Source organism: Vitis vinifera, chromosome 5 (genome assembly GCF_030704535.1).
Source record: "Vitis vinifera cultivar Pinot Noir 40024 chromosome 5, ASM3070453v1".
NCBI lineage: Eukaryota > Viridiplantae > Streptophyta > Magnoliopsida > Vitales > Vitaceae > Vitis > Vitis vinifera.
In genome coordinates, this window is record NC_081809.1 from 12,609,000 (window position 1) to 12,621,693 (window position 12,694).

General features: G+C 34.4%; 1 protein-coding gene across 4 annotated transcripts in view; it reads right to left on the reverse strand.

Moving 5' to 3' along the window:
• The window catches only part of LOC100254507 (glutathione reductase, cytosolic), a 59,343-nt gene extending 50,901 nt beyond the window's left edge, over positions 1-8,442 (reverse strand). The window contains exons 1-6 of one of the 4 annotated variants that reach the window (XM_002285636.5): positions 8,197-8,442; positions 7,410-7,578; positions 6,710-6,774; positions 6,268-6,337; positions 5,701-5,772; positions 3,951-4,154 (exon numbers count right to left, since the gene is read on the reverse strand). In XM_002285636.5, the coding sequence (XP_002285672.1) occupies positions 3,951-4,154; positions 5,701-5,772; positions 6,268-6,337; positions 6,710-6,774; positions 7,410-7,550 (552 nt within the window). In that variant the 5' untranslated portion in view covers positions 7,551-7,578; positions 8,197-8,442. Of the gene's footprint in view, positions 1-3,950; positions 4,155-5,700; positions 5,773-6,267; positions 6,338-6,709; positions 6,775-7,409; positions 7,579-7,994 lie in introns of all 4 variants that reach the window. The other 3 variants (XM_010651931.3, XM_059736974.1, XM_059736973.1) reach the window with 3 other exon arrangements.
• Positions 8,443-12,694: the final 4,252 nt, after the last annotated feature.

Below are 12,694 nucleotides of genomic sequence, written 5' to 3' on the forward strand. Positions count from 1 at the left end.
TCCCTGTCCCAACGCCGGAAAAGCCCTGCTAGCAGAACCCCCACCACCCTTGCAAAGCCAGCCCGCGACCACGCTGGAACACCACCACCCCCTGCATCGGAAAAGTTCTTTTTGCTCGCAGGAACCCCACCCCCCTCCCCTATGCTGGAACCCCTTGCGCTGGAAAAGCCGAAAAACTTTCCCCTTTTTGCTCGTCGGAAACCCCCCACCCGACACTAGAAGTGCCCGTCGAAAGCCCCCCACCCTACGCTGGAAGTGGAAACCCCCCACTCCTCTCCTCTCTTCTTCAATTATTCCAATTTTTTTTTTTAATTATTTTTTACCTTATCTCATTACTATTTATTTCCTTTTATATTTATTGATTTTTTATTTTATGATATTTAAAACTTATGCTTTTAATTTAAATTAATGAACATATTACAATTTTAGATAAATTCTTGATTTTAAAATGAGTTTTTTTATTTTAAAATGAATTTTAAATTTTTAAAATTTAAATTTAAATTATGATTTTAATTTAAATTTATAATTTGAAACTAATTTTCTAATTTTCAAATAAAATTTTAATTTTTAAATAATATATAAATTATTATTTTTATTTTTATAATTATTTTAAATTTTAATAATTTATAAATTATATATTTATGACGTCACCGGTTCAACCGTCGGTCCGACTAGTGAACCGTGAACCGATAACTTTTCCGGATCAATAACCAATCCGGTTCTGAAAACATTGATCAAGACCTTAGAATGCATAAGAAAAGAGGTATTCTCTCTCCTGTTTCTCTCTAACTTCAGTACTTCCTGTACTTGGAACAGCCCACTTTCCTTTCGACTGGGCTATCTTAAAATTTTTCTCCATATTTAAAGGCCAGATTGACCCGGAATTTGAATTTAAAAGGAAGGGAAGTGGAGGACATCTGTTCCCAACTTGCACCCGACTACTACCACATGTCTTAGGACGTTGTAACTGTAACCATTGCACAGAGAACAGAGTGTGGATTGAGGCCATGTCTCACTGAGTCTAACCCACTTCTAGTATGAGTTAACTCAACCCTCCCAAAAAACTCATCTTCTTGACCTCCAATGACTGAAACAGACACTGTAAAGCACCAAGCTTCAGCTTTCACCTCTAACAGTGCTGGTGACACCACATTTGCTTTCAGTTCTACTCTCATCTTGATTTTTGAGATATTGACTAGCTTTGAAGTGCCCCAGTTAATTTCAATAACTCTCCCTTAACACTTCATCAAATGATGCAAGGGATTCTCAAGCCACAAATGGAAGGGAAGGCCTCGTAGTCTATCCAGCTAGGCCTAAATTTTCCAAGCACCATAATATATTCCCTTGGCAACCACCTCCTTAAAATAATAGTAGAATCTCCTTTCTCTAATAACATTCCCATCTCTTAATGTCAACATGTCTTTCAAAAATATCCATGAAAAACAACCCTTTGAAGACTGAGAATGGTGTAATGTGCACCACAGCCCTCACCCAAAATTCTTGCAACAGCTCTTCCTACCTCTAACCGATCCTCTATCCCTACAACACTTCCCAAACCCCAGCTGGAGCCCACCTCCCCAATAGGATAATAGCTCCTTTTATTGGACCCTTCTCTTCAATGATACTTGCATATGAGCACACTTTACACTTCTCAAAAATAGCCCATTGTCTTCTTAGCAAACACCACCCTCGTTTGCCTAGTCAAAGATGCATAGGAAGGGGTTTCCACCATAGATGGCCTCCCCATCCTTAAGTTTTCCCATCCTCTGCTTCTAACACCCTCTGGAATTACCATAAAGATAGCTCTTCAATTTATTACAAACTCCAATGAACCTTCCTCTACCATCAAAACATACCTCCAAAGGATGTGTCCTTGTTTTTCCTCTGAACTTCTTGATGAAACCCAAGGAACTCTCTAACTCAAACACCTTCAACTACTCCAGCAGCAAACCAATCTCTTCCTTTTCAAAAGCCAAAGAAAAGAGAGCACCTTAACTTCTTTAAGTGACTAAATCCGCTTACTACCCCCCCCTTGATGTTGTCAAACCTAACCTCAAAAAGCTTCTTCTCCACCTCAAAGAACCTTCTCCACCTATTCTCCATCCCATAACTAATGTTCACCACCTATTCTTATAAATAACCAACATAAATGATGCTGAAAGCGATGATGCCAATGACAAAGATTAGAAGTTGAACCCTCTTCCTTGGCAAATTCATGGCTTTTCCAAAACCCTAACCCCAACCCTGATTTGCTTAATCCATAAGAAAAAATATTTGGCTTTAACAAGCTTGGCACATGTTGAATATGCCACGAATGTGATTCACATGTGTGACCACCTCTAAATGTCTATAAATTTAACACTTTTTTGGAGGTAAATTGTTCCTTTTCTAAAGAAGTTTTGGACTATTTTTGCAAGTTTTAAGATAAATAATTTTTTTTCCTCTCCATCATTAAGACACACCCCACTGAGCAGTTTCCTGGGTGTTGACTGCACAAGGTCACCCCATAAGGGCCTATCTCATATCATTGCAACACCTCATCATATAGGCAACCCAAGAGCGTCAACTTTGATATCCCTAGATCTGCCTTCATTCCACTGAAAGAACTTCATAAGGTGAATGTGCCAGAGTTTTCAGTGGCAATGATCGTACCCAAGGAACTTATAGGGAATATATTGCATGTTTTCATAAACTGCTCTATATTGCAGCTAACATGCAGAAAGACCTTGTCATGCCCCATTGGCTGAGAAGGTTTCTTGCTTAAGGCTTGTGCATTGAGACTGATGACGAATCAATAAAATAGGATCCCGAGATGTTTGATGAATAGGCTTTTCTCTTTTCCCTGACTACCTATACCTTCAAGTCTTAGAGAAACAAGGTCTTTCATTACCTGTCTTTAACCCTCCTAGCTAATAGAAGACATGTATTCAAGCTCAACCAAAAGAAATTGTTCATTTGTTGATTCGCCCCAACTCCAAGACAAAGAGAACAATGTCACATTTCCCACAAGTAGAAAAATTAAGTACAAACAAGAGTAATGGAGGGAACCTTTTCCTGACAGGGGCAGGGTAGGAACCATTCAAACACAGATGTGCATGTGTGTGTATGTGAGTGAAAGAAGAGAGAGACTTTCGGGTAATTTTTTCAGGCCTTCAGTTGGGTTAGAATCTTGGATTCTATCAGGTGATTTAAGGCTGCCATGTGGCTGCTCTTAGAGCAATCCACAAGTTTGACCCAGAGAGACACATCATAGCCATTTCTCAAAACCTTCTAATCCATTTATAGATTGCAAGGACATAATTTCATAACTCTCTCCAAATAGGAATTATTGTTCCTAAGAATTCTCATCTGAGAATATGCCCTTTGTTATGCAATGACTTGACCAACGTAATTTTGCCTTGTGTTTGTCATTAGCAATTGGGACTCAATCCACCACCAAATCAAAATTTTGAAGAAAAATTTCTCTTAGTAAACAAAGATTTTTGTATCATAAAAAATTGGAATCACAATGATTTTTATGATGTCCATGTGAATCTTTATATCGATCAACCACAATCATTTGATCATAGTGATTTTGCAAAATTTACAGTCTCTTCAGCTGGAAAATATTATGGTGTTTCCTACACCTTAAACATGCTAAGCATCTAATCGCATGACTTGACAACCCGTGCTTCTTGAGCAATCTCTTCAGCGTGTGCTATATTTCTTTACTAAAAGAGTCAACTGGATTTAAGCTCCACTTCAACTGGATTTTTATGTGTCCACATGGCACAAGCTAAGTAGATAACAAGATTTTCTTCATGCATCCTTTCAAAATTAGCAAACACTCAAATCCTCATTACCATTTCAAATGGACTGAAATCAGGATCTTAAACTCATAATTTCAAAACCAGTTTGTGTATACCATATTCAATCTCAAACAATATTGGAAAGAAGATCAGAAAATTTACCTGCCCTGGAATAGTTGGACGTTGAGCCCTACTACCAGTTGCAATCAATATGTGCTTTGCTGAATAACACAACTTAGTGCCATCTAGTTGTGTCACCTCAACTTCATTAGGACCAACAATCTTTCCCTCTCCTTCATACAGTTTCACCCCAGCATTTGTCAGTAACCGCTTGTAAATTCCATTTAACCTGACTATTTCCTCTGTCTGCAATTACAGAAAAAGAGGGAAAAAAACCCATTCTTAAACTCATTAGCATGACTAACTGTTAAAAAAGTGATGAATAACTAAAAAAAATAGAAATCAAAAACAAATTGTCTGTAAAGCCACAAAAAGAAAGAAAAAAATGCATTGCATGGAAACCACTAACACCCACAAGAAGATTTCAATTGCTTAACACTGGTTGTTCCAAACTCATGAAATGGCATCCAAGAATTCCAGGTATAATTGAATTCTGTAAATGTCCAGATCTAGCAGATTCGATAATTGGTTACCAATTACTTAAATGAAGATCAAGCGCACTTCCTTCAGAAATGCCAAGCCCAACCAAAAACAACAAGAAGTCCTGTACTCTTTTTTTTTTTTATCAGAAACGAACAATTGTATTAAAATAGAAAAACATGAGAAGGATGAAAAGTCCTCCCCAAGATGTACAAACCTAATAAAAAAAATTTGAGAAAACCTCCCAAAACAAGGAGGGCTATACAAAAAGACAGAAGGCCTGTACACGTATAGTGAACCCAGACCCTATAGACCCAACCTTAAGGAGTGCAAATCGACAGCCAGCCAGTTAAGCTGAATTACACTCAAATGATAAGGTTTAAAATGTCTGCACAGTAAGCCCAAAAGGAAACATAAAACTGAAGAGAATCCCACATCAAATTATTATAGATGTGAAAACAACATTTAAGCAAGTTTAACAAAACATATCTGATCTTCACAAATTTCCTAATCAAAACATATCTGATATTCACAAATTTCCTAATCAAAACGTATATGATCTTCAAAAATGTCCTAATCACAGTTAATTTTAGGACCATACCATAGCATTCATAGTGTAAAGATCTATAACTTCATTTCAAGCATCTTAACCTGAAAGAATCGGAGTTTAGATAACAAATAACTTCATGACTCTCCCCATGATATACTAAAAATATCCCCCTTTTTTGCCTTCAGCTATCATATGTAATCCTGGAAAGGATTTTTCTCAAAGAACTAAATACAATTTGAGAAGAACAACTAGGAAAACCAAAAATGAAACCATTTATTTTTCACCAATGAATGTCCTCCATCTCCATTAGCACTAGAATTATCTCTACCTTAAAAAGGATTACCAAAGTGGTGAATCGAGAATGAGTATCCGAAGGAGAGTTTGGCAAGAGAAAATGGATATTGATGTGGTCCCATTTTTCATAACCAATTGCGATGCTAAACATTATGATGTTCAACCAGATTAATTGGTATTTGAATTAAAGAATACCAGATTGACAACCTTCTACATATTGATATTGGGTCCAGGTATCTTGCTTGTTTTATGTAAATTTACATACTCTGTGCCAGTGGTTTTAAGACTACATTTGATGAGAGGACTCACCCCACATCAATTTCCTTATTTTAAATTTTCACTTGATTAGAGTTTTGTTAAAAGCATTTATTGAATAAATGTAACACTGAATTGTGCCAGCTGAGTTGTGTGATACCATAAATGAAAATGTCACATGCGTGGAGGTGGAATAGAGAAATTAGAACAAACCTTCTTATGTAAAAGTTTTTTCCAGTTAAAGTCCACTTTGTCATTCAATTCCCACCCATAATTCTTGGCATCCTACAAAACATACATACATTACGTATCAGATAATGTCAGAAACCTTATGACAAGGAAAATCTTGAATATATCATACTATTGCATGAAAAATGCATGGAAAAGTAGTACAAACATGAGAAAGGTGGGGATAACAACAATGAAGGTCTATGGAAAATAAATTTAGTTCCACCTTATGCTTTTTGAGGCAGCTTCAATTGATTATATTTGGTTGCCATAATAATATTGTGAGCAAATGGGCATGTGACAAAGACATTAGCAAATGAAAAGGAGGTCTCCACTTGATGAGTTTTCCTAGACCTGTTTTTCTTTATTTAGTAAATTCATTTCTAGTTAAAATTTGATAAATTGACCAAAACTAAATACCTCTAGCTAAGATATTTTCTTAAAATGTTCCTCTTTAAAACCAAAATCCAAGAAAGAAATGGTTATTTTTTTTGGATAAATTATTGTGGATTTATATCATATGTTTCTGAAACAGATCAAACAAACTCTCACCTCAATTTCACCTCTAAAAGATGCTCCATACACCAAAATCTTTTTAGGAACACAACCACGGATAACACACCTGCAAACCCAGATGTGAGACGTCATGACAATATGAAATTTTAGTTTCAGAATTTCATTTGCAATAACCATCATTACTAATTCAACATCTAACAAACAGAAACACTACAAAAAAACCTCCATATGCCATTATGTTAATGTTCATCATTCAAAATCACAAATACATTTTAATTGGTTCTTTTGTCAATAGAAAAAAGGAAACAAAAACAATCTTTTGCGATGTTGTGATATAAATTATTTTTCTTTTTCTATTTAAGAATATATTAAAGATCATCTATGGGGCACAACCAGAGTACTTAGACAAATTACTCCTCTCTGAATTGCTAGAATCCATTCTTAAGGGGCCATATAATTAAAGTTATGATAAACTTACGTGCCACCAACCCCTCCAATTACTTCTGAGCTGACTGGGTGAAAGGGAAGCTCACAGATTGCAACCTTGCAGGACAGTTTTCAAGATAGTCAGAAGAAAATTAGCTATCAATTTGAAATGTTACAAAAAGGAAAGAAAAATATAATCAATATCACCAAAAAGCTAAGGGCTTGTTTGGCTGTCGAAATGAAAAAACAATAAATGGAAAAAATTTTCATTTTACAAAAATGAGGAAACAAACATATTCATTTTGTGTACTTCTCAATTGTTGAGGTGCATCGTTTTTTAAAAACAAAACCACCAACCTTTTCAGATTTTCTGAAAAGGATCCATTTTGGAAGAAAAAAAATTCAAACAATATTAAAAAATGGAATACCAAATATGTTTTCTGCATCCTTTTCATTGTTTTATTTTTGGGAAAAGAAAACAGATGTCATTTTACAAGAAAAAATGGAGAATATAACACAGCTAACACTCAATCAGAGGGTGGAAGTGATGTTACATGACAAAACAAAATAGTTTGGTGAATTAATGTTACCTAAGTACCAGAAACTCAAACAAACAAAGCCAATTAAAACGGCAAGTAGATTCTATTAAAAAGTAGCATAATGATTTTTTGATAATCAATATCAATAATTAATTTGGATTTCAAAAATAACAGCTAAAACCATGATTTTTTTATAATTCTCCAAAATGATACCTTAGCCCCAAAATTCGCTGAAAACCTGGCAGCACGAACGCCACCACTTCCAGCCCCAATAACAAACAAATCAAAGTCATAATGGGTCTCCTCTTCATTAGGCTTGCTCAGCTCCCCATCAATAAGCATCTTCCTCGCCATAATTACCAAATATTTATATATAGAAAAGCTGAATTCAAACAAACCACTAAATCATTACCCAACCGTCCTTTCGGTTTGTAAGAAAAGAAACCAAAATGAAACACTCAACCGAATTGAATCTAATCCTAGTAGTTCATTAAGCCACTGAGTACAGAGATTAAATTTCAGCTCCCAATTAACAAAAACATAAAAAAATATCTTTGTTTTTCCAATCGTCTCTCAGAAACCAAACGGAAAGAAAGTAAATAAATATGAATCGAGAGCCAGATAACACGTAAAAGCAATTCGATAATGAAATCGTCTGAAACTTCACAAGCGACAACTACAAAAGGATAGCCCTCCGTTCTGATTGCCCAGAAAACCAAAGAGCACAAAAATAAAAACAAAGAAAAAAAACACACACGAGAGAGACAAAATAAAGCAAAATCTCAAATCAGCACCTACCGTTGATTCAATTACAAAAGAAAATTTGAAGAAAAAAAGAAAGAAAAAACCTAAGCGTAAACCGATCAAAAAGTTGGACGTATACTAAGAACTCGAATAAACGCCTATTGTTCCCTTCCTCCTAAACAAAGGTTAAAGCACAACGCCACTGTTTTTGAGCAACTAAACGGAAAATTGGAGGGACTCGAATCGTGAAACGTACCGCTACGAGTAGTGGTAGTTGAGGAATAGAGAGGTCTAGGGTTTGAAGAGAGATGAAGGTCAAATGAGGCACGACACGTCTCTATATTTAGAAATTCTTGATTCAAAATCAGAGTGATCAAATTGTTTTCTCTCTGTCGTTCTTCGGTTTCCCATTAAGTCCTTGTAGATATAATTATCAAAATTCAATACTTTTGGTCTATCCTATTTAAATACCACCAAAAAATAAAAAACTTATTCACATATACACCCTATAATTTCAAAAATACCCAAAAACATCATTTTCATTGTGACTCCTTCAGCCGTCTTCTTCCTCCCTTTTCTTTCAACCAATTTCTTTATGGTGATTAATGCTAACTTTAAATTATCTTGTTCGAAAGTTATTTAATATTAGAGAATTATTACAGGTATACTTATAGTTAATTTGAATTTTCTTTTATACATTTTATTTGAATCCATAATAACATACGATACGAATATCTTTTAGAACTTATTCATATATAATTTTTGGCAAAAGGAACTTGTTGAAATGGTTTAAAAGGAATTAGGAAGAATTTAGAAGTGATTTATAAATGAGAAATCATGGAAAGATGTAGTATAAATAGAGAAACAAAAAAAACAAAACACAACTTGTGGTGTCCAGACCTAGAAAGTTGAACATCATAGCTATGTCTGGTCCTAGAATGTCGAACACTCTTGCAATGTACGGTTCTTAATATCCAAACTTAGAGTATATGTCCTACTCTAAAACTTCAAACAGGGGATAAATGTCTGGTATTAGACAGTCGTATATTTTTGTATTGAAGAGTACTTTAGGGATTTTAACATGGAGCATTTATGTCTCAAAAAATTCCATTAAATGGGTGGATGCAAAAAGAGTTTTGATAGATACAAATATAATTTATCACTCTTTTCTTGACTTTTCCTATTTTCTTTCAAATATTACATTTTACACTATAATGAGTGACCTTTTTTCATTTCTTTGTGCACTTGATTTAATTGTTTTTAATTTTAATTTTTTTTAAAAGATAAAAAGGCCCTTTTTATTATATTGTTAAATTTTAAATGGGAGACCATTTGGAAACTCATTTTGTAAAAAGGGTATTTTATGAAACCATGTTTAACTTATTTTAAAAAAATTTCCTTATTTTATAATGCATGTTTTTAAAAACAATTGTACAAATATGGATAATTGTAAAGACCCACTTCCAACCACGTCGATATCATCTATTCTAAGCCTAAGGGACCCTTACAACTTTAAAACGTGTTTACATAGTTAAGAGAAGCCCCTAAATATTTAGTGTAAAAAACTTTTCCTCTATTTGATGTTGAATATTACAATCACCTCCCCCCTCCTCCCACTCTCTCACACAAACAAAACATTGACATTATATTCAAGGTCAAACAAACTTTCACACTTGGTCGTAGATCAATTCTAATACCATTTTGTAACAACTTGCTCCTAACCACATAGATATTCTCCGCCTAGGCCTAAAGAGCTTTCACAACTTTAAAACATACTTACATGGTTTAAAGAATCATACATATATAGTATTAGAAACTTTTTCCCCTATTCAAAGTAGGATATTACATCACCCCCCTCCCCCAATGTAGTTGTTGGGAATCGTAGATTACTTTGTTCCCAAGCTCAAATCTCATAGGGTACATGCATTTATCCTTATGCATCTCTAAATCTATCAAAACAAAATAAAATGGAAATAAAAACCATTATTAACTATGGATTTAGAAATATAATACTCATACGTAGATCTAGATGTTCTTAGATCAGTTCCTTACGGTGAAGAATGTGTTTGAATAGTCTGAAGGTTTCATTTACCCAAAATCTTCCACCCAATGACTCGAACCATGACCTAGGCACTCCAAAGTGTGGGCTTTAAAAGAGTAGAAACCTAACCTCTCTTTCTCTCTCTCTCTGGTGATGGAAGACAACTATCTAAAGCCTATATATTCCAATCTATATCACTTCTTACCTTATTCCTTATCATGTAGTCTTCATTAGAAATCTGACATTTGTATCAACAAACACTCTCTTATGATCCTAACCATAAAGGTAATGATTCCTCATAATATCCCTAAAAGGATAGTGGGAGAAGATGATAAATTTGTCATTGGTCTCACTATGTCCATCAAAGTTTGATATCTTATTTCCATCTCTCCATTTTGCAATGGAATTCCTAGTTCATATAATTGGGAATTAATCTCATGCTCTTATGCAAAGAATTAAATGTATGAGGCATACTACTTCGATCTAATTGAAGTGACAATATGTTTACTTGATAGGTTATCCGAATTCGCCTAAAATTTAATGAATGTATTTAAGGCATCATATTCCCTCTGTACATATCCAAACTTAGAGTATTTTGATGAAATAACCACACTTTCCATCCATAAACACAACAAGGTCCATACATGTTAGTATGCACTACCTCCAAACAATTCTTAGCTATAGTCCTCTTGGCCATTTTACCATTTATTCAAGATTCACAAACTAGAAGAACTTCTGAAATCAAAAAGTCCAAACTTGACCAGTCTTTGGATCCTATTTAGATTAATATGACATAGGTCTAAATACAAAATGTTTAATTAATGCTAGGTTCAATCTTGAGATCTGACTATTCTCATCACTTGGAAAAGTGATAATGGGCACACATGGAAGAAATAGTATCTCACACATGGAAGAAATATTATCTCCCACTAGCCTACACAATTAGCGTTACAATTGAAGTTAAGATAAGTATAATTTCATCATTTAACCTTCTTACTTGTTGAATGCCCTGTAAGAACTTACAGACAGTGGGCCCAGAATCTATCCACCATAAATGGTGAAATCCACCACTAAATATTCAACAATGAGAAAATGATGTATACTTTCTTTTTTTCCTTTAGGTAAACTAGGCATTCCTTTTCTAGTGTCTTAAAAGGGCACAAAGGAATTACCTACTCCTGAGTTTGTTCTCTTATTCATTTCTTAAACTTTCTTTATTTGGTGTTATTGTTGTTTTTCTTGGTAGAATAACCTGAAGAACCCTTGACTTTTATCTAAACACCCTATAATTTTTTAGAATCTCCTTAGCCATCTCGAAGAAAACTAGAAAGGTCTCTAAGATCATGTAAAACCTAGTGTTCATAATAGTCCTAAGGGCAGTTTGTCTAAGTTGACTTGCTCTTATCAAAGTCCTTGGTAATAGACATGTGTTGCTATTGCAACACAATATCCAAAGATCCAAATATTAGACACTTAGTCTTTTAATTTGTCTAATGCCATCTTTGATATACCACTCTTTCTTTTTGCTAGGTTAGTTCATAAGGAATAGCTAGTACTCCCTAAAACAACTTCTATGCAATTAAGTACTAAATTGAGATTAAAATTAGTTCAAATGATTAATTGAGAGCAAGGTCTGTTGTGAGAAAGTGAGTGATAATGAATAATAGACATGATATCTATAATAATGAAACCAACCAAGCATATGACATAATTGAGCATTCAAGGTAATTGGTAATTAATTTAGCAAAAAAAAAAAAAACAATCCTTTTTAACTATATGTCCTTTTGCAAGGTATTCTAGTATCATAAGAATCAAACCTATGGTAGGTAGGTCATGTCCTTATTACAAGTTGAAGACCCTCCTAGATTGATCTCCTTACCTTAACCATGAAGGTATCGAAAGGCAAGATTAACATATCTTTTTATTTGCCCTATAGACTATGCAAGTGGAATTGTAGTAGGTGATTCAACCACTTCATGTCCAATGATAAGTGTATAACCATTATCCTTGAACTATCAATGTCACCAAGTAAGGAACCCTATCAGTGGGATGGTTGCTCTCACTATAGACATGTATAGTCTCGTCTTAATGGAGAGTTCATATCCCTTGATTCCTAAGGCCCAACCCGCCAATGGGGTGGTGTTGAACTCGAATCAAGATGAGCTCAATAATGAAGGTCATGGGCTTGCCTAAATCCCTCTCTCACTCAATCTTTTAAGTTAATTAAGAGCATTTTAAAACCTTGGTAATTAACTTGATGAATAAATTATCTACTTCGAGAATTTCCAAAAATAGGAGAATGAATTCTCTTTCTCTTACACAAATCCAATTAATAAATTTTTTATCTAGGAAATGTTTCAAAGACATTTATTTCCATCAAATTGCTAATTCTTTTGGTAATAATCTTTTAATGATAAATTATCTCTAATGAAAATTTATAAAATATTTATTTTCCAAATTGAAAACTCTAGTGTAATAAGGAAATCACCAATTTATGAGATTTTCAAAATCTAGAGAGCACCTTATCCAAGAAAGGAACTTTAACTTTCATATTCAAAATTTCTCACAAATTTATTTTCCTTATCCCTACTGTAGACCCTCAATTTTGTCCCTCGACACTGGCATTTATCCTTCTGGTGTCACATCCACCCATCGTTCGCATATGACACCACTAGGGCCCCTTTTGGGCTTAGTCGGTGTCCGAGCCTCGTGT